Here is a 24,544-nt window from a genome sequence, read left to right as displayed (position 1 = left end):
TACAACACTCACGTCATATTTTAAAGATGGTGTTAGCTGCCAAATACGTATACCTCGAAATAACTCAATCTCGATTAATTACATGGTAAATCAATAATTACAAGAGTCCCTTTTAAAAACCTTAAACAAAACATAAAATCATAAAAGTAACAAAGATTTCGGGCTGTACCACAACTAACTTACTATCATGAAATAGCCGATAAACATGTGATTCTGATATGTATCATCGATACACATTTTTATCTAATGTTTTACTCAAACCATAAAAAAAATGTTAGATTAAATATTCATTTTACCTTAACGTCAAGGATATCAACACTACGAGAACAGAAATATTACGCAACAAAAAATTTGAAGAATTAATAATGTACTTAAAAAAGGAAGCAATATCCGAAACAAGACTAGTGATCGATTACGGAATACAACATGCATAAATGAATACAGAATGACGGCTATCCCAACTGACGGACGGGTCATCAAATGAGACAAAGTTATATTTATCTCCCGTTTGAAACAACATATAATCCATATTAAGTTTCATGCTGCAAAGTAAATTAATTTACATTAAATGATGAAATACGAGATAATCAACAGTAAAGAGAGACGAACAATCTAAAACGATATTTAACATCCTAAAAACAAGACCTTTTATCTATACAAGTCACAATACATCTAAAAAACTGTGAAAGCGCTTGTTAATGTGATGATTTGAAATGTTTATAGTATCTTTATACTTTTTTCTTACGTGCAAATTCAAATTACGGTTTTTCCGTTTGATGTAATATCAGACATAATGGACACCGATATAGATACAATGTAATGCAATTATACGGTCATATGTATTTTAAATAATGAAATATGACAATGTTTATAAAACCTCTTTTCTGAATCTAGACAATTTCGTTATGAGAGCACACTATTGATAATATTGAAAATCGTTGCACAATCATTTGCTTCGATTGATGATGTCTTAGTGTTTATATGAAATTTAAACATAAAGCATCATCTGCAAAAAATGTTAAGTTGGCTGGTATTATTGATATAAATGGATAAATGGAAATAGAGTAAAGAAAAAGTACACAAATGTAGGTTAACGTCTTTTCAAATGATATATTCATTTACTTTTTCCCTGTTGTTCAACAAGCAAGTAAGAATTGACAACATAAAATAGACATATATATGGTGCAAAAGAAAACAAAAACATTTTTAAACCCTTTTTTAAATGAAATAAGTAAATTGCTCAGATAAATCATGATAAAGAACATTATCAGAATAGAAAAATTATAGTACGAATAGGAATGCGTTGTGCATTACAATAAGACATACAAAGTTTACAGAGATGGCCATTGTTGAAATAAATACCCCCCCCCCCCCCCCCAAAAAAAAACAAAAAAAAAAAAAAAACAAAACAGATTGAACGATTACAGCGTACAATCACAAATAGTGGATTAACGAATACAATAAGAATTGTTTTATAAAGGGAAATTACTCCTTTCCAAGTAAGGCAAACTGTTTCCCTGTGTACAGACAGTAAATGTAACAATTTGTGAACGGTGTCAGTTATTTCACATATGTTTAAGGCTAAGTAATTTGTTGGCTTTTTTTCGTACTTGCTTCGAGTGTTTTCTTAGTTTTGGAATTTAAATTTTAAACTCACTATTATTGTTTCATTTTGACAACATTGCCTTTTATTGAAAATATTTTTTCGATGTTCGCTCTGTATATGATAAGCTCTGTTTACTAAATTTTTAATGTAAATGAACGTTTGTTGCTTTATTGTAGAACCAGCTATTGACGCTCTGTATCTAATAAGTTCTGATCATTGAGTTTTGAATGTAAATGGACAGTTTAGTGTTTGTATTTGAGAACCACACAACCAGAGAGGACATTGACTTTTCAACAATGAAAGAAGCTATTTAATAACATCTAACGTGATTAAGTTAGGAATCTTGAAAGCTCCTTTCTTATCTATTTGTCCTCGTTAATTTGAAAGAAGGATATAGAAATCATATGAATGCATATGTTAAATGAAACACTGTATTAAAATAGCCGGTCTAATTATTTGTACGAAAAAAAAAAGGAAAAACAAACCGTTATCTAAAACTAACATCATTGGGTAGTATTGTTTACTCAGACACATTATGATAAAATATTTGTTTCGATAAGTTAACTCATATTTTAGTGCAATAAGGTTTGTCTTTGGTTTGTTTACTCAGACTCATTATAAGATAATTTTTGTTTCGATAAGTTTACTCATATTTTAGTACAATAAGATTTGTTTTGGTTTGTTTACTCAGACGCATTATAATATAGTATTTGGTTCGATAATATAAAAAAGAAGATGTGGAAAGATTGCCAATGAGACAACTATCCTCAAAAGACCAAAATGAAACAGACATTAATAACTATAGGTCACCGTACGGCCTTCAACAATGAGCAAAACCCATACCGCATAGTCAACTATAAAAGGCCCCAATAAGACAATGTAAAACAACTCAAACGAGAAAACTAACGACTTTAGTTATTTATGTAAAAAAAATAACGAAAAACAAATATGTAACACATAAACAAACGACAACCACTGAATTACAGGCTCCTGACTTGGGACAGGCACATACATAAATAATGTGGCGGGATTAAACATGTTAGGTTAAGTCATATTTTAGTGCAGTAAGATTTTGTTTTGGCTTGTTATTATTAGACAGAATACAACTCAAGGTTACATTGATAAATGCATACATGAAGGTATTATATGTTTTGTCCCTGTATAATGCAATCGTATTCATCAGACAACTATAATGTTACCTTTGAGGAGACAAGTCTTGAATATCCAACCAAAAAAAATAAATTCAGCAACTCATGGCTCTTGATGGCTATTTTCAAAAGAGTTTTGCTTTCACGTTGCAGTGCTTGAAAAAGGCTACTTGATCATCATTCTTATCATCAATCTAATTCCATTCTAATAATTTCTTTCTTTGGGTTGGAATGCTATTTGTTAGTCTACAATAAAAAATAAACTCATGTATATTTGCAAATGACGTAATACATATAATGGATTAACACAAACAAAACAAAAAAATGTCCCTGCAAAAAAGTGTAACCACTTATCATCAGTAGTACATTATATTAATCTAGCTGAGACATTATATCAAGTATCGGACACTTGTTGTTTCTTTATTAGTTTTTGTCTGATATATCAGTTTGTCAATGAAAGGTTAATATCAGACCCTAGAAATTCTTAGTTACATGTTCCAGTGACATTATTTCAATATGCAGAAAATGGATCACTGCGGCAAGTAATTTATTTTTTCATTTGTATATATCTTATTAGCATTATTCTTTTTTCTGTTAGACATTTTGTAAAAGAAACTGTGATTGACATCCAGAAAAGGTCTTCAAATTGATCTCTGAGCAATTGTGCGAAAAATCGCGAGTAAGGGGAAATCCTTTACAAGAATGTCTTAAATTCATGGAATCAAATATCTTATCAATACAATGCCATTGACATATTTGACGTCTCTGGTTTTTCTCCGACTGTTCATTTCTAATGATACAATCTTTGTTAATATTTCCCCTTTATTTGTTTACTGATTATTTACTTAGATACACAAAAGAGAAGGATTTTATTGGTTTACTCAAAACTTTTACGTGAAAAAAAACTGACAATGTCATTGCATAACAACAAATGGCAACGTAAAGCTAAGACAATCCAGGACGCAAGTCATTACATAAAATTCGAACGAATAAACAACAGGAACATCATCAAAAACTATAGGTGCTAAAAGGGGGTAAGAATATACTACTCCTTTAAAGGCACTCGCCGTGTTAGCCATTGCTAATTTTAAGTACAAAATGTAGTTAACCGTTGGTGAATGATATTCCGTAATATCAAACTCGAGTCAAATGGGACGGTATTGTGGTTACAACAATTGTAATATATTCCTGGTCATCTGTTACACAGACATCCGGTTACTGTCAATCAAATCATGTCGTATCTCAACTTCGAAAAGGAAAACTTGTTTGTGGGGTACAAATCAAAGGAACATCTCGACAACACAAAAATCATTCAGAGGTTATCGACACATAATCCAGGACAATCAACATGTGTCATTGCCATGTGTTAAGCCAGAAATCATTGAACATAAACTTAAATCATATTTTCCGAAGTGAAAAATAAGAATTGTCACTTTAACATAGCTTGTATTTCAAAACATAAGTTTTTTAAAAATTTATCAACTACCCCTGCATTAATACGACAGAAAGAATTATTCCATTGCAGCGGAATATTTTTTTTCAGCAAGTAGTTTCAGGATTTTTTTCAATCATATTTTCCCACAGTAAATTGTAAAAGAATGCTATCACTATAGTACTACCCTTGCATAGTTACGAGAGAAAAAATACTCTATTGAAGCGCATTTGTTTTTCTTCAATTCTCAGCAAGTCGTTTCAGGATTTTATTCAATGTATTTATATATTTCAACAAAATTAAACTTATATAGCAGTGTATAGCCTAAAGTGCTTTTTGTTTCATGGTATATTAACAAACATATTGAATATCTATACGAATAAATATGACAGACAATAATTTAATTCTCGCAAACGAGTTTATTAATTTCTAATTTCTCTGTCGTGACTTCTTACAAATGACTTTATCAGTAATATATATTTAGATTATTGTCGGAAATGTCTATTTCGTCTGAAGATATAATATTACAAAGCTTAAGTGTTAGCAAATTTGTCTGTACAATTCTATTGTATAACATTATATGTGGTAACAAAAGTAGTAGGGTGCTAATGTATAGTTTTACAAAAACACACGTAATGACAATCATTGGACACTCAATTTACCTCGGTATCATCAAAGACGATGTTTTTTGTCAACATGACGAGGTGATTGACCATTACAGAGTTGTCGGGTTTCAATGTAGTCGTTTTAGTTTCGATTTCGTTGACTCTTGACTCACACATGCTAAATAACGATAACAGTGTTTGCGGTGTCGCCGAAGTTTTCTCTGATTGAACGGAAGCAAAGTCATCGGTGATGGGCGAACACACGTTTGTTAAATGTTACGTGATGCAGAGTAGATGATATTTTTTATTATATTTAAAGATTCATATTAACTATTTGATATCAATGGTTCAATTAAAATAAGTATTCCGTGTCATTGATTGCCAGCATAGAAACAGAGTTATCAATGTTCATAATGCATTATGTATGGTCTGCTATACCTTAGAGAATGCAAGCATTCAAACTTATCAACAAGATGTACTAGTATGCTTAATAAACTTTCGGCAAGTATGAACATGTATATATTCCCTGACATGTGTATGTTCTGGCGTAGTAAAACAAATTCAAGGTTTAATTTTAAACATTAATATACCTTTTACTCGTTATATTCTTCCGAACGCGCATTTTGGTTTTACTTTGAAACTAGTTTTTGTTTTCAAACATAAGTAACTATAGCATCTCTTTAAGTAATGCTAATGCTTTAAATACACTTTCCGAGATTCTTAAGGTCACATTCATCTTATCAATTCAGTCCAATCAAAAAAGTTATTGCTATTATACATTATTGCTATGTTTGGGATACAAAGTCATTCAAACGCCTTTATATCTAATTAAACATTTAACATACAAAAGCGATATTTTGTAACATTGTCATAACGCGGGAGGTTTGGGATGCCATTAAACTTCTTTCAACCCACAATTTTTCCTTAAAATGTCTTGCAGCAAGTCAGGAAAATGGCATTTTTTTTCAATTAGTTCGTTTCTTTGTGCGGATTTTTTTATGTCGCAATCCGGTGTTCCTGTTGTTCTGTTGATGTTTTTTTCTTCGGTGTTAGTTTGTAATCCGGATTTGTTTTGTTTTTAAGCAATCAATTTATGACTTTTCAACACCGGTATACTACTTCATTTATACATCAATATTAAAGTATAAGTTGCAATAAGTTTTTAATCTAAAAAAAGGACAGTGTTTTTATTTGATTGGGATTTGTTTGGATAAAATTTATTTAAGTCCATTTCTGTCATCTATCTGTTTAAAAAGTTTGGCAATTGAGAAGAATTTTTTTTCGTCTTCTAGATACATAGAACAAAAGTAATCTTTTCAATACACAAACAACTTCGAACTTTTGATGACTTAAAAATGTAAAAACATTTATTTTATTGGCATATTAAGATTGATTCATAAACATTTGACAACTGTATTTACATTCAGTAAATGTACAAATGTGAATGAATTGCAATCGACATTCAATCGAAATTAGTTGGAATTACTTAGTTATATTGCACGTTTACTTAAACTAAATCTTTTGTCATGATATTTTCTCCTTAGATCTGTTCGCTTGTTTGGTTTTATAACCCGAGTATGTGATGTGCATATAACAGCAAACGATATTGTTTACTTGGACTTTTTGACCGATTCGGAAGATAAATGATTTACCTCATGTAGGGGCAGGTACAGAACTGTTCGGAAACAGTCGTGTAGTAATTTCGCATGGTTTGAAAGTCTAACATTTTTAAAACTTTGAATATTTCAATAGCGTAAATAAAACATTTTTTACCTAGCTGCAGGTGATCGGTGGTTATTATTTTTTTTTGCTTTTATTTTTGTTTTTTATCGGTTGTGCTTTGTTGTTTCTTTTTTCGGTTTTTGCTTATTCTCAGTTCATATTTATTAATGAGTTTGATTATTCCTTCAGTATTATTTGCCTGTCGTCTAGAGTTAAATGGTCGATTGCAGAATAAAGAAATATGAAAGAAACACATTACAATGTCTTCATTAATATCAAAAGTGTATTATTATACATCGTTGTACTTTAAATCAAGATTGCTTCTGTTAGGTCGGCTTTGATTGAAGTCCTTTGTTCGGTTAACATTGAATTTTCATGGGGAATTAATTGAGGTTTGCCAAATTCTTTGACATAATTATATATTTTGAGGAAATATGTTTTAACTTTATCTGGAGGAAATCGTGACAATTGTTTCTAAACCACATTCAACAGACGACAACCGTGTTATAACACCATAACTGAATATGTGATTGGCTACTAAACCACTGTCAGCAGACGACTCAATTGTCGTGTTATAATATCTTTACTGGACAAATGATTGGCATTTTAATTTTTTCGAGATATAAAATAAAGTTTTAATTAAAATTATATAACTTCCTTCCTTCAGGGAAAAATTCAAAAGTACAAGTATTCTATGTTTGTGAAATAAATAGATGCTAGCACTATGTAGCAAAACTTAAGATATACTATCAATCATGGACTAAATTTTTATTAGGAACGCTTGGGCACAATACATTGTAGAATTGACAACAAAACTAATTATTCCTGGAACTTAGATAATGTATAGAAACAAAAAAGTGTTTCATTCCAACGTTGCAAAAGGTAAAAGGTAAAATGGCAAAAATGCCACACTCTTGGGAAAATTCAAAGTTCTTTATCAAAATCAAAATCAAAAGATTAAACACATCTATGGAACTAAAAAAACTGTTATATTCCTGACTTGTTACATGCATTTCCTTGTGTGGAAAATGGTAGATTAAACTTGGTTTTATAGCCAGTAAAATCTCTTACTTCTATGACAGTCGCATGTGATGCCGTATTTACCTCTTGCAAGAATACTTCATATCCCCCCGACTTTTAATTGGATTCGTATTGCCCAGTTTTTAGTTTTATATCTTGTGTTTTTGTTTGCTGTTGTTTGTCTTTGTGCTTTTTCTATTTTGTTTTTCCCATGACATTGTTTGTTTATTTTGAACTAATGAATTCAAATGTCCCTATGGTATGTTGGTTTCTCTTGTATAGTTTCATAGTTTTAAGTTATTGGTCAGCTGACTAAAAACCTGATTTCATCAAATATTTTCTACATAAGAAAAAGCCTGTACTTAGTAAGGAATGTGACAGGTGTTATCCATTCGTTTGTTGTGTTTGAACATTTAATTTTGTCATTTGCTTGGAGCTTTCCCTTCCGATTTTTCCTCGGATTTCGGTATGTTTGTTATTTTACTTTCTTCGTAATAATTTCTAAAAGAGGGACGAAAGATACCAAAGGGACAGTCAAACTCATAAATCTAAAACAAACTGACAACGCCATGGCTAAAAATGAAAAAAGACAAACAAACAACTGCACACATGACACAACATAGAAAACTAAAGAATAAACAACACGAACCCCGACAAAAAACTAGAGGTGATCTCAGGTGTTACGGAAGGGTAAGCATCCTGCTCCACATGTGGCACCCGTCGTGTTGCTTATGTGATAACAAATCCGGTAAATAGTCTAATTCGGTAGGTCATATTCATGAAAGGGAAGGGGGTTGTAGTTACGACGTAAGGAACATATCCGATATCATTTGTGAAACGGTTATTCCTGAGCGGTCAACCAACTCGTGATGGCGTCCGTAAAATTTGCAAAGGGATGATTTCAACTTCACCATTTGGAACTCTTGGTTTAATAGCTTCCTTGTGAGCAGCAACCCTCTATCAAGAAAATCATGATAGGAAATGCAAGCACAGGAATATCGTATCAATTGGGAGATATATACCCCGTATGCAGGTGCTGCTGGAATGTTGCTACTTAGAAATGGAAAGTTCACAATTGGAAAGCTGAAATCATTTCTCAAATGTTTCATCGGGATTTGAAGATTGATAATTTATCAATAGTACAAATTATTTTTCACACATGTAAATGTCATCTACATGATTTACTACGGGATGGATGTACATAAGAAAACACTCCTAATATCGTAACTGCTTGACCCATCGACATTTTTATGTATTGGTTTATATAGGATTTTACTGAAGATGCGACCCTGAATAAGACTATGTACATAACTGAGGAAATTAATTGTCTTTTAACAGATACAAAGTCTATATTACTTTTGAATCTCACTTGTGGCTATTTGTTTTGGGGTAATCCTTATTTGATTTGACTGTAGTTTGACTAGTAATATGAACATTGTTATGTAAGGTGATAACTGCACTTTACAAGTCATAGGCTTTTAATATATTTTTGATATTGTCTTAACATGGTTATCGGAAAACGTATGTTTCCTGGTTGGTTATTCGGATTGAATCTATTAAAATCATTCGAGAAGGGAGTTATGGTAATTTTTTTTCTGTATAAGAAAAATAAGAATTAAAAGAACAAATATACCAATTAAATATATATATCAGATGTATTAATATAGCACGCAGTTTTTTTCTGTATAATTATTAAAAAAATATACCACTTAAGAGTACCCATTAGATGGGTATATAGCAAATAGATTTAAGAAAAAAAAAAATAACGTTTATATAAAATAGACTTTGCTCTGTTATATATAAATAGTAACAAGACAATACCAATCAAAACCAAGGCGTAAACAAAGACTCACAAAATCAAAGGACATTTACATCAACAGTTATAAATAATAATTAAGAAACAACACGACCTCCACAAAAAACCGGAAGTAAAATTACGTGCTCCGGAAGGGTAAACATTTCCTGCACCGTACACGGCACCCGTCGTGTTATTTCTTTGTTTAGTTCGGTAATGATGGAAAGTTATTATGACTGAGAAAGAATATCAGATATGATTTCTGACACACTTTTGTCATAATGACAAATCAGATCATGATGGCGACCGTAAAATTTCTTAAGTGATGACCTTAATTTGATTGATTCATAGCCCTGTCTAAGCAACTTTTGAGAAAGCAGTATTCCTCGTTCAACAAAATCAAAGTACTTTGAGCTAGCTCTAGAGTAACGTATCAATTGAGACACATATACTCCATATGCTGGTGCCGCTGGGATGTTGCTACACAGAAATGGAAAGTTGACTATAGGAAAATTAAAATCATCACGTTTGTCATAAGTTTTGGTATTCAACCTACCATCAGTAGTCATTTCGAGAAAAAGGTCAAAATGAAGCAGATTTATCTGTGTCGGTAGTATCTTTAATTTCAAGCTCACTTGGATATACAAAATGTAAATGATCACTGAATCTATTATTATTAAGAGACAGTACATCATCAATATACCGAAAGGTGAAATTAAAAGACTGGGCTAATTTCTTTTCTCCTTTCTGTACAAGCCCTTAGATGAATTCTGCTTCATAGGAATATAAAAACAAATCTGCAAGTAGAGGAGCGCAATTGGTACACATTGGGATTCCAATAGTCTGTTGGAAGACCAAACCTCCAAATTCAACAAATATGTTGTCAATTAAAAAGTCCAGCATGGCAGTGATATCCTCGTTGGTATATTTTTTCCTTGACTCTGTATGATTTTCACAAAGTAAGCTAAATTTCAGCCCAAAACTAGATATTTAAAACATCTTGTTCCCTTTTTGTTAAGGAAACATAAGCTGATGAGTTATTTCAGTCGAGCTTTAAGTTTGAATAAAGTATGTGGAATAGTGGTATAAAGAGTTGCAAAATCAAAGGTTTTAATGCTGGTACAATGTTTTAATGATTGAAATTGTAAATTCACCTATAACTCTTTTGAATTTTTCAGTATTCACATCTGATTAACACCACTTCTTGAATATGCCGTTTCGGAATATTTCTGAAGTCCTTCTTTGACTGCAGTGAGTATGGCAATAAGAACTTTAGAAAGGGGTTTAGTGGAACACTTGTAAGAACCTGCAATATACCTTTCCTTATAGGGATTCTTGTGAAGCTTAGGAATCCAATATAAGGATGGAAGATCCTGGTCTTCTTTCTTTAGATTAACACCAAAGGAGATTAGAACAGATTTGTGGTTTTCCAGGATCTCCTGCTTCGTAAGCGTACTTAGTGTATATGTAGGATTTCCAAGTGTGTTATTTATCCCCAGTTCCTTAATCAGGCAGTCAATGTAGTGTTTCTTGCAAACAAAAACAATATTGTTTGAGGTTTGTCAGCTGGAACGACAACATATTAGTCATGGAGGCAAGACAACTCCTCTATGACATGAGGGTCTTTAAAGATGGAAGGAGCGTTTGTGCTCATTGACCATTTAAACTTACTTACTCTTATCTGAATCAATGACCTCACTGATTTTACCCACTCCAAAAGAGTGTCAACCTCAACTTTTTCTCTTTTTTTCGTCAATTCTTTTGTATAACCCTCAACCGAATCCATTAGTAGTCTGAAGTTCTGCTTCCAATTGATTGGCTGTGGCTCTCTGTATTTCGGACCCTTGGACAAAAGTTGTCTCAACTAGTAGTTATTGACTATGTTTATGTCTCCAGAAATTACATGGCCAGCAGGATTATACACGAAATGGGAATGTGAACAGGCGCAATCAGTTGGTTTAGCTTTGAGGTCATCAATATTTAGATTCTGCAACACTTTGTTGTGATTAAATTTTTAGATGCAACTCACAATCAACATGGTGCACGGTGGCATTTTAATCACCGTTTTCAGTTAAAGAAATGATCATAAATTGATGCAAACTTTGTCATTGTCATTTGTTGAGACGACAAATGCACTTTTTTTTGTTTCAGGCAGAATACAGATGAACCTTATATGATGTTTAACTACCGTTACATCTTAGTTGAAACCATAGTGCAGTGTATTATCAATTTGCTAATAACCACAGAAATTAAACAAAATGTTCAAATGATGTTATAGCGTTACTTCGAACTTTTGGTGCTTATTATTTTTACAGAGTATTACTCGTTACTCGTTTGATGTGTGTTTTTTTAATTTTGCCATTTTCCTAGGGAATTTCTGTTTTGGCTTTTCTTCGGAGCTTGCGATCGCTAATTTTGTTATTTTACTAATTAGATTTACTTTTGCACATTTTATTTCAGCTGAATTATGTTATGGTTAATTTTGGTATGAAATTGACATCGTCATATCTTCTCGATATGTAGTACAAAAAAGTATCCCCGCTTATTATAAATTCCTTGTCATGATCAATCACGATGTAGAGTATCTTACACATAATCTGTACCAAATAATGCCCTTTGGTATGTCCTATTTTATTTGGGTTCCCTTAAATAAGCATGACTCATGACTTTGTAATTGTTATATTAAGGATGAACAAGAACTTGTGTTTTAATTTTTTTAATTTTATTTTTGCAGATTTGTATATAGAGACCTGTTTTCTGTTTGTTAAGATTTTTCTCGATTTTTCTTATTCCTCAATCGTATTGTCCTGAAAGATATAATTGTAAATTGAGAATTTTATTTGAATCGCAAAATAAGCTCGAAAATAAGTACCTCTAGAAAATATCACAGGTTAGAGAACCATGATATCTGACTTTTTTCTATATTTACGTTGTTACCATCTAAATCGTTATCGTCGGCTATTTCCATAGTTTAAACTCATGTGCGTTCTCCCCAAACACACTTTTCTTCATGAAATATTAGTTCAGCATATGATCGACCCCCTTTATATATATGTCATTCGTTACTCTATTTAAGACAACAAGTATTTTTTTGGAAAGCAACAAAAGTGAGTGCGTTTTACTAAAACTAAATTTAGTACAAATTTTAATTACAATGCAATTTGTTTTTGGAAACTCGTGATTTAAACCGAAATTGAAATTAATCACTTGTATGTCAAGATGCAGTTATGCGTTCATTAATTTCCTGTAAAAAGTGTTACTTTCTTTTTTACGGTTTGTACAAACGAATACAGGAGTACTGCATGAAAAGAAAAAAGTATAAACGAAAGGGAAACTGTAAAGAATGTGGTAATAAAACATTACTTATTTTTCTCTCATCTTAATTGTTATACTAAGCTCTAAACAAAAATCTATGCATTTTTTGTTTACATTAAACAATGTTTTGATATATTTAACTATTTTTCATCTTTTGGCGATGTACCAATTAATAATTTTGATACAGTATATCAAACTGTCTTAAATTGCTGACATTTTACATTTGGATATGCAATAATAATTTGTTTACATATAAAAGCGATTTCATAATTTGTGTAAAACAAAATCAGTGTTCCTCTCACACCCTCTATTTAAACCCACCTGAAATCGCCACTGGGATTGCATTGTCACAAACATGCAAAGTGGTATACTGGTATACTATTATACAAAACTTGACTTCTGATAATGTAAAACTTTCGACTACATTTTATACAGGCCTTAACCAAACATTGTTTCTAAACTGTATAGCAGTTTTCTTAATCTATATGTAGGAGGATTCATGTTTAATACAGAGGTTCCATTAGATATATTATATACTCTCTAAACAAATTGAATAGGAATGATAAATATATAGTAAAACGTCTGCCTAGAGCGTCATGGAGTTAAAGTTGTGGACAAGCTCCATTAAAGAAGGAATTGAGATGAAACATAAAAGGTGTTGAACGAATATATCGATGACGAGTCGTATCTTACAGATAATGTTGTTGAATATCTGCAAGTTTTGTCGCAATGATTATGGATTTTCTGTTATCCAGCATGCATGTTTTTCTTAATTTTATTGTTTCAGATTGAAAATCGAAATGTTTTCGTAATAAACTGTATTTCATTTGACCTAACTCTTTAAAAGGTGACATACCATTTAGTTTCCTACTTTGAGGAGTTTATTATCTGTTTCATTTAGAGCACAGAATACCAGCTTGTTCGTTCTCTATCGTAATTATAACTTTTAAAAAAATTAGATTGAATATGGAAATTGAGATTTAACCTAAGAAAAACCAAAAGTTAATCACTGTTGATCATGTCTAATGATCATTTCTTGACACTGTGAAATAAAGTCATGTAACTTTCCGTAACAAGATTATTTTTACATTAAAATAACACTTTGGTGTATGCCTTAACATCGTATTATTAAAACATGTCTTTATTGGTGGTATATTTTCAATGAACCCAAATGAAACGTGTACAGAGTACTATGCTGTTTTAAATTATCGCTATTTCAGTAAGAGTTGTAACTAGATATTTTCAATTTTTTTTTATACTAGAACTTTGTTTTCATTTGGAAAATTTAACATTGTGAAGTGATCACTCTATTTAGACGACATAACTATCACTAAAATATTGTTGAAGGGGAAATTGGAAAAAGAAATAGCGTCTTAAGTGAAAACAAAGATAGAAGTTTCGAAATTACCTCTAAGGATATTTACAAGTATTGGTTTTGTCCCGATATCTAATTGAAAAGTTTATTTCCAATCACAATTTACGGTTTTTGACCTTATCCGGTCATAACAGAAGTATACTCTATCATCATCTTTACAAAATGTTCGTTAGAAATGAAATCTTTAAATAGTATACAAGAAATTGACATTTGTATCTTGAATATTATACATTAAATTGACAATCGGTCTTGAACTGTCTTGACAGTATTCACTCTATCTTATTAGTGCCTGTACTGAATGAAAGCAATCAAAACACTTATGTACGACTCAAAATGGCTTGATTACATTTACAAACTTTCCAGAAGGCTTAACACTTAGATTTCGAATATTCCTAAAATAAGGAGACTTTTTTCATATCATATGAAGCGGAAGTAAAATAATTCGTATTTCAATTTGTAATAAGTTTACATATTTTTTTTATCTTCTTATAATACACTAATCAATTTTGGAACAAGTATATTTTATGTTGAATACTTCACTTTCTACCTACGATTGCACTCCTTAGTAAAGTTTACAGACTCCAGATAATGTCGTTCCAATTATACTTCAAATTATTATTTAAGAATACATTCTTATTAAGTTGATAAAGTATGTTGCCGTAAACAATAACAAATTGGCGCTCATATAATAGAATAATAACATTTGTTCCACGTAGAAGATAACTGAATAACAAACCCATAAAACGGCAATAAAGAGCAAATTACTTACCGTTCACTGAGGAAACCAGATAGATGATATATAGTGATTCGAATGGTCATCGTTTTATTGTTGTCTTTTAATGATCAACTCCATTTAGGTTGTGGCAGTTATAAGATTTCTATCGTCTCAACAGTTCTGTATCAAACAAATAGATTTTGTATCGATAAAATAAGAAATAAATATGGACATCAGTTCTTAGAATCCTTGACTCAAACATTTTGATAGTTGTCTAATAGTTCAGTAATTATAACAAATGTGTGATCAGGATATCCGTGTTCCCGACATGTGTCCCTGGAACACCTCCATCAATAGGTTTCTCTGGACATATTGAGCGTAATTGCACTACAAGTATTTCTACAATATCCCCACACATCAACTGTCTCTGGAACAAATCTCCACCTATCCTCGCATGACAAGTGTCTCAAAGACAATCTCCACCTAACCCCGCACGTCATATTTCTCTGAAGCAATTTTCATCGTTCGTTTCTCGTCATGTGTCTTTGGAAATATGTTCCCCTTTTACACTTAAATGACACAGAAATTAACAACTGTAGGTCACCGTTCGTTCTTCAACAATGAAGGCCCCGAAATAACAATGTAAAAAAATTCAAACGAGAAAACTAACGGCCTTATTTATATAAAAAAAGAACGAAAAACAAATATGTAACACATAAACAAAAAACAACCACTGAATAACAGGCTCCTGACTTAAGACGGGCACATACTAACATACATAATGTGGCGGGGTTAAGCATGTTAGCAGGATCCCAATCCTCCTCTTACCTTAGACAGTGGTATAACAGTACAACATAAGAACGGAATATAAAAATTAATTGACAAAGATTTAATTCATCAGATTGACAAAACTACAAGTGGACGTGTCCACTTATTTTGATGTTATTTACGATACACTGCATATATTTAATATAATTTCAGATTAATTCAGCAAACATGGAGTTTTTAAACAACACTACCTTTTCTTATGAGATCTGGACTGGATCCCAATTGAACGATCACGATGCTCTCACTACGTTCAGTCTCGCATATGGAAAAATTCATGGATATGTAAGTCTTCTTGTTTGCTTCTTTGGAATTCCTACTAATATTATAAATATAACGGTACTGACCCGGAAGCACATGCAGACTTCAATAAACCTCATTCTAACATGGATGGCTGTTTCGGATATGTTAACTATGGTGACATACGTACCTTTTGTCGTCCATTTTTATATTCAGTACGGAACGTATGAGTTGTCAGCCGAGAAAAATACTAAAATATGGATGGAATATCTTTTATTTCATATAAACTTCTCGGCATTGACTCACACTATTTCTATATGGTTAGGTGTATCACTTGCAATATTTCGATACATGCATTTACAATCATCAGAGACGGGAAATCTTGTTCATGTTCGTCGGATCATTCGGGCTCGTATAGCCATATTTGTTATTATTGCTTGTTCAGTGTTGTTGATGATACCGAACTTCATGTCAACGAGCCTCGAATTGAAAGCAAACACATCTGAAATCGTTTATATAATTGAGGATACGAACATAGGAACCCCAAATATTACGCTGATTAATTTTGTGAACATGTGCATCTACAGTGCTTTTGCCAAATTTGTGCCATGTTTGTTAATGATTGTATTCGGAGGACTTTTGCTGCGAACTCTTGACATGCAGGTGAGAGTTAGACGTAAAAGAATGACAAAATTAGGAGTCATCATGACCCGACCATTACATACGTCAAGGACGACAGTGTTACTATTAATAGTTATGATCCTGTTTCTAATTACGGAACTTCCTCAAGGAATCCTTATCGTACTAAGCTTATTCAAAAGTGGGTTTTTCTTGGATGTGTATATCCCCCTTGGAGATGTTATGGATATTCTGGCATTAGTGAACAATGCCATCAATTTTGTGCTTTATTGCTCCATGAACAGAGAGTTTAGAAGAACGCTTGTTCGAATCTTGCGTACACGAGGACTTAAGCATTATCGCACGCATGCTCACACAAATGGCACGGGTACTGAACTTGTGACAGAAGCGGCACAGAAACTGTCCGTCATGGTTGACAATCAAGCTTGCGACGAAACCATCTCTAAAGATCCTCAGGAGACTGCAAATGTAATGACAATGGTTTCAGCAACTGAGTTATCTACCCTGATTGAACCTAAACATACCGAGGAAAACATACAAGATATCAATGAGAAGATATTCGATGATAATGAAGAAGTAAAGTAAAAGTCTATACAGTCACAGGGACGACTAGATTATCTCTATTTCTTTGATTGAATCTATTTGAAATGTCTAAGGTTTACAGTCAACGGTCTAAAGATGAAGCCATTGTAATTCAATCTGTTCTAAGATATGTTTGTTCAATGCCTAGAGGACGACAGAATGAACCATAATCGCATTATGTAAATCGAAGTGGAGAACTGATACTTACGAAAAGTCAGAACGTATTTGTGGTGAATGTTGTTATTCTTTATTGTTCTCATCAATTTCGTTAACAATTGTGATGTGTTGTCTTTGTCAATAGTAACAAAATTCCCCTTACTGTACCTATAATAGCCCTCGTGAATACGACAGCGAGACAGATCGTCTGCCAGTATTATTCTAAAAACAAAAGACGCAAAAGATTTTTCAATTTATTTGCTCATGAATGTTTAAAATATATAAAAAAGAAGTATGATTACCAATGAAACAACATTCCACAAGAGACCAAATGACACAAAATTAATCAAAAAAGGTCACCGTACGGCCTTCAACAATAAGCAAAGCCCATACCCTTCAGTGAGCTATAAAAGGTTCCGAAATGACACATGTAAGACATCTCAAACGTAAAAACTAACGGCCAAATTTTTGGACAAAAAATAAAACAAAACACAAATAAGCAAAACATCACCAAACAACTGAATTACAGGCTACTGACTTGGGTATGGCACCGACATACATAATAAGACAGGCTTAAACATGTTAGCGGGATCCCAACTCTTCCATAACCGGGGACAGTGATGTACAACATAAGAACGATTAATGAAATTTAATTCAAAAGGCTTACCTCATCAGATGAATACAAATAGAAACACATTTAAGAAAAACGCAGAGTTGACGCGGATCTGATTTTTGGGAAAATATATTATAATAGACTTTAACCTAGTAACATATATTATAACATTATCATTATTCACGAAATACCAATTTTTTGTGGATTTCCCGGGAATAAGTTAAACAAAAATTCAAATATTCAACGAGGTAAAAAAAATAAAGGCTTGTATGCACACTTTGGGGAAACAACAAATTTAAATAAAAACGAATTCATTTTTTGTAATATTCCATTAAAAATTGGTATCTACGTTATAATAAGAGAATTCACAGTTTATCAAAAAGACACACCTTTACGGCATACACCATGGTATGATTTATAAATAAAGGCAACAGTAGTATACCGCTGTTCAAAACTCGTGAATCTATTGATACATTATGTGTAGAATAAAGGCAGTAACAGTAGTATACCGCTGTTCAAAACTCATAAATCCATAGACAAAAAACAAAATCGGGGTAACAAACTAAAACTGAGGGAAACGCATTAAATATAACGACACAACATTAAAATGTAACACACACACACGCACACACACACACACAGAAACGGACTAAGTATTAGACAAAATCCTTTGAGAATAACAAATATAACATCAAAACCAAATACATGAATTTTGGATAGATAAGTACCGTGACACGTCTTATAGTATTGTGAATTCACACTGAAAAATAAGAGAAAAGTCGTGTCACATTGTAGATTAACTTTCCCAAAGTGCTTTAATTTTGAAGGGTACTCTGAAGACATAAATGTTTGTGCATTAAAAAACAAAGGAAGCATTATATTCAAAAGGCTTAACAATAACAGCCGATAAAAATGAAGTCAACTTTGTCTCAGGGCATTTTTCAACTTTAATGATATAGCAACTTTACAATTAACAGAGATCATAATTGATTCATTTTCAATATATAAATCAAGTTTAAAAACAACCTTGTTAAAATAGGAAATCGTGTACAATACTGTTCCTATTTAATTTTCAGTGTCATGACACATTGGGAGGAGTGATGTGAAAAATTATCGCTAGAAAATGAGGTCACACGTGCCCGTTGTCAAAGAAATTAATAATGTCGTCATAGGTAAAAAATAGCGATAAACAGATTATCATTGGTCCTCTGCATTCGATTGCTTTTCTAACTTTCGCCATACCAGCTCATGTGAGAAAATCAATGTCGTTAAGATGATCAACGATAATCTATAATTATTATTACATTTATCCTAGTTATAATACACAAGAAGGCATACATATAATTAAATGTGACTATTTCGATGAGAACCATCGGTTCAAACATTTCCCATTAAGAACGAGTAATAGATGCTTTGAATACCTTAATCATAAAAACAGTGATGACAGTGATTATCATAATATTATGACAGTACAATAGATGAGCGTTACCTGACCTATAACCAGCAATCAATCAATCGAAACACTAAAGATTTACCTTAGTATCTATGACATCCAGCTTTTTACTTGACATCCGACGTGATGTTCATGTCTTGACATCAAACCTTTTGCTCGGGACATATACTATCAAACGTTTTGTCTGTGACATCAAACATGTTGCTTGTGACATCCAACGTTATTTGCAAAGTAGTTAAAAATGAAGCAGTAAGTTTAATTTGGTGACACATTTATCAATAATAAGAAAAGATGGACGTCATAGAAGTTACTTAAAAATACATTTCATATTTACAAAACACTTAAAGCATTTAAAATGATGAGATGTTTACCCATGGTATAAATGGACCCATTCAGATTTTGCAAATTTTGTTTATCAGTTAGAACGAAACAATATCATAATGCTAGTACAAATGTATAAACATAATATATTACTGATTACAATAGTAGTAAAACACCTCTTCGTTAAAAGATTCACGAAGGTGATTGATTTGATATATTTTAACAAATCTTTTCAGTTTTCAAAAGACAAATGCAGCTGCCGTATTTTTGAAACATATGACCTTATTTTTACCATTCAATCAATCAACCTTCGTCAAGATTGTAAGTTGAGAGAATCATATAAATTAAGGTTAAATCTTACTGTGAACCAAAATATTAGAAAAAAGAGTTCCAATTTCGTAGGAGAATCCGAACCAAATTCAACATATCCGTCAACAGATTTGTACCCAACTCACAACTTAACATATAAATCAATAAAATTGAAAATGAAAATGAGGAATTTGTCAGAGACAACAACCCAACCATAGAACAGACAACAACAGAAGGTCACCAACAGGTCTTCAATGCAATGAGAAATTCCCGCACCCGGAGGCGTCCTTATGGATCTCCAAATTGATACGATATTTTAAGACTTGTGTTCCTAAACCTGTTTCTTTTGATAGAGGTGTGTTCATTACGAGGACGTCATTGGACCTAATGCATCAAGTGGTGAAGTTGACATCACCGGATTTGTACTAACATCAGCAACATGATTGATATCAGGAATGTTAACCAGGATCTGCTTACCACTACGGAGCAGTATGGTCCATCCGGTCAACGTGTTGCTTGTCATGTGGTCGTTTTGTAATACTTTGGTTGTTGTTGAAATTGTGTTGTAAATTTGATTTATGGGATTGAGTATTCTTTCGGTATTGTGAAAATCACAACAAATGAATGATGTTGTTACATGTATAACATTTTTTAATTTTGTCAATGTCTTTTTCTGACTTCCACATATTTGTTTGGTTTAGAGCGGGTGTTTTATTGGAGATGTAAAAATATCTTGAGCACAGAAATTTCACGAGATCTTTTTGTGGGGGTCTTCTTCGGTCACAATGTGTCTGTCACCTTTGACTTATGTTTTTTTTTTATTGACCCTCTGTATATTACCTCCATTTCTATCTAATGATAAAACCTTATCCATGATATCAAAAGCATGTGATATCGAAAGTATTTTTTTATGAAATGATATCGAAATAGATATAGAAAGATGTGGTATGAGTGCCAAGGAGTCAAATCTCCATCCAAATCACAAGACGAAAATGTGCACTTTATACCAAGTCATGTCAACAAGTTTGTCTGATAATTTTTCACTATGCGCCACTCCCAATTTGTATAATAGTATACTAATCTAGTTAAGTTTAGTTAATATAGATATAAGAAGATGAAGTATGAGTGCCAATGACACAACTTTCCATCTAAATAACAAATTATAAAAATAAACCATTTTAAGTCAAGGTATGGTCTTTACCACGGCTCACACCGAACATCAAGCTATAAAGGACCCCAAATAATTCCTAGTGTTAAATCATTCAAACTGGAAAATCAAAAAAAGAGAAACGAGAAAAGCTTAAAAACCACATCAACAAACGACAACTACTAAACATCAGATTCCTGACTTAGGACAGGTGCAAACAATTGCAGCGGGATTACATGTTGTAATGGTACCAAACCTTCTCCCTTATCTGAAACAATAGTATAACATTACAACATAGAAATATACACTATGAAATATCAATAAAAATGACTTGACTCATTCAAAAAAAAAAAAAAAAAAAAAACAACGTAGTAACACAAATGAACATACATTGAACGAAGAAATCTATGATACAATGTAAATACAAAGTTGATAAACATAGGGGATGAATAATTATAATGTTATAGTATTATACCGCTGTGAAACAATTTCTGAAAAATATCAATTTTGAAAACAATTACGTCATATTATACACATGTAAATGAAAATAATGATTGTATTACAAGAACATGTGAACTGATATCCAAAGAATAAGTAACATAAAACATGTAAACATGTGTTATATGAATTAATTGATACAGAACGCATGTCAAGTTGAGCTTGTATCGAAAGCATACAATAGGGACGAAAGATACCAGAGAGACATTCAAACTTATAGATCGAAAATAAACTGACAATGCCATGGCTAAATAATAAAAAGAAAAACAGACAGATTATAGTACACAAGACACGATATAAAAAACTGAAGACTAAGCAACGCTAACCCCACCAAAAATTGGGGGGATCTCATGTGCTCCGGAAGGGAGAGCAGATCCTGCTGCACATGTGGCACCCGTAGGTTCCGTGCGATGAGATAGATACCAAATCGTTACAGTCCAAACAAAATTGAAAACAAGACAGGATCTGCTTACCCTTCCGGAGCACCTGAAATCACCCCTAGTTTTTGGTGGGGTTCGTGTTGTTTATTCTTTAGTTTTTCATGTTGTGTCATGTGTACTATTCTTTGTCTGTTTGACTTTATCATTTTATGCCATGGCGTTATCAGTTTAATTTCGGTATATGAGTTTGACTGCCCCTTTGGTATCTTTCGTCCCTCTTTTGCTAGTGGACTGTTAGTTCGAGAGTATCGCAGCCCAGAAGCCAGTACTTTCGTTCTGGTATAACAAAAAATGAATGATCTGTAATCAAAATATTAAAACTTAAAAAAAAAATACTGGTTAAAAGTTACTGTTGCAAATTTTAGAAATTTATTTGAGAGAAAGGAATATATATTACTAATGCAAAGTTGTGATATTATGAAGGCTTTAAGCATACCTATTTGTCCTTTTTGTGGAAAAATATAAGCATTTCATATTTTAAATATTTGTTGCAAATATTTCCCTCGTGCATCAATAAAAAAAAACATTCATATTCGAAATGCGCATCTGTTGCAGAAGTATTGAGATTATCAATTTTTTTTTACCATAAGTTGGGTTCTTCTGCTGGGGAACTCCAGTCTCTGGGGTTATCACCAGTCGCGTAGTATATTAAAATTTGCTGTCACAAAATTAAGGAAATAATATTTATTAGATAAAACCCTGTCTCAAGTAATGCTCTGATTCATTGCCCGACTTTAGTTTAAACATATTAAGTGGATTATTCTTGTCTTTAAATTTTGCTAATGTTTTTTTCCATATGTTTTTCTGTGCTTCTTTGTTACATATTTGTTGGTTTCTATAGTAATTGAGATTATAACACTATATTAAATGTATCCTTATTTTTGAATGTTTACCTATCATGTGTATTTGTTTTTTTTTCCCACATCGGTGTAAATATAACGGGATTGAATGCGACTGTCATACAAGTGAGAGATTTAACTAGCTATAAAGCCTGGTTTTATTCACCATTTTCTAATAAGAAAATGTCTGTACTAAGTCAAGAAAATGACAGTTGTTATCAATTCGTTTGGTGTGTTTGGGCTTTTGATTTTGATATTTGAAGGACTTTCCGTTTTGAATTTTCCTGGTTTTTTCAGTATTTTTTTATTTAATTTTTTATTGCAAGTATTTTTTTTCCTCTTCATTTTTCTGGTGCGAGTGCTTCCTTGTAGCGCTACTAGCCTGCTCTTTATCGAAACCTACGAGGTGCCTTTTACGTGCAAGAGATAGTGCTCTCTTTGAAACGTGTTAGCCATTTATCGTCCGCGTAAGCTTCCGATGGTGTACCATCGTTCCTCAAAACCAATATCGAAAATGGTAGCTAGGAAGAGCTGAAAATTGGTTGCCTGAAATTTTCTCCCAGGAACGGAGATCGAACTCAAAACCTTTGTGTTGGTAGTCCGATATGATAACCGCTACAACACGGCTCTTGTTCATGTCTGACTTTGGTTATACTTTTGTGTCCTTCTTAATATCAAGACTTTTTAGCCTTTTTAAATAAGCGTAGGATTTTCGAATATTTTGACCTCGAGCATCACTGAATAGTCTAACTTTTCCAATGTCATTGGTGAATCATGTCCGTCTGATGTGATCACGTTCTTGCTGCATTCAAGAAGAAAGACTATCCAACAATGCTTGAAAGATAGGAGATTTCTGAACTGAATAACGGATCTATATAAAATATTGATTAAACAATAAGATGAGGTAGGATGTCCTAGGTTATGGACAAGAAAGTCACATCTATTTCTACTACATGTATTTGGTTATGAAAACATAAAGCGCAGTATCATTACCGTTCCTTAATAAATTCAACACATGATCACTCAAAAAATCAGGATGAGTGTCAATTATACTATTTAACATTCTTAAAGGAGCTATCTTGTTCCGGTTGTGGGCTGAATCCGTTAAAACTTAAGGTAAGTTCTGAAATTCAATAAAAGGTGACCCGAAGGGTCTATCAAAGTAGAAACTAAATCCAAGTTAATAGACATGTAAATCTACTGGATAAAATTTCAGATAATTATGCAGGCTTTTCCCAGGAGAATATGCATAAATATCATTGTGTACATGTTTCGTGTTTTTAATGTTTTCAATAACAAATTGAAACAAGAGTTTGTAATCGTGTGGTGTGTGTCCAGTTTTACTGTTTGTTAAACACCACAACCGCGCTCCATTCATATCATGATACAGACGAAAGATAACTTTGGTAGCATTACCGCTAGTGTCTCTGAGGCTCATGAAAAATACAGCAAGTACACTGTATCATCAAAGTTGAAATAAAAATATTGAAAATCACTTTGATAGTAAGTAAATGATCAGAAGTTTTCAATAAATATTTATTACAACTTTTACTTATCCAGAATTTCAAGTAAAAATTACAAAAAATATATTTATGAATGATTTTAAACAATGAAAACAAAATATATTTTCTTTTCCCTTTCAATTTTTAAAAAGAGTAATCCTAAGTAAAGACAAAATCCAGGAAAAAAGTTTGCTGTAATGTTGGAATAGGTAAATAAAAAACTGTACATGTAGAATCAAGGTAGATT

The 24,544-nt window shown here is 32.3% G+C and overlaps 1 protein-coding gene across 1 annotated transcript in view; it reads left to right on the top strand.

The window, feature by feature from the left end:
- The window catches only part of LOC143056256 (G-protein coupled receptor dmsr-1-like), a 35,208-nt gene extending 17,911 nt beyond the window's left edge, over positions 1–17,297 (top strand). Inside the window, exon 2 of the mRNA XM_076229345.1 lies at positions 15,715–17,297. Coding sequence (XP_076085460.1) covers positions 15,730–17,022 — 1,293 coding nt within the window. The 5' untranslated portion in view covers positions 15,715–15,729 and the 3' untranslated portion in view covers positions 17,023–17,297. The remainder of the gene's footprint in view (positions 1–15,714) is intronic.
- Positions 17,298–24,544: the final 7,247 nt, after the last annotated feature.

The sequence above is a fragment of the Mytilus galloprovincialis genome, chromosome 13, assembly GCF_965363235.1.
Source record: "Mytilus galloprovincialis chromosome 13, xbMytGall1.hap1.1, whole genome shotgun sequence".
Classification (NCBI taxonomy): domain Eukaryota; kingdom Metazoa; phylum Mollusca; class Bivalvia; order Mytilida; family Mytilidae; genus Mytilus; species Mytilus galloprovincialis.
The sequence above is the reverse complement of the archived record's forward strand: the minus strand, read 5'-3'. Positions and strand labels throughout refer to the sequence as shown.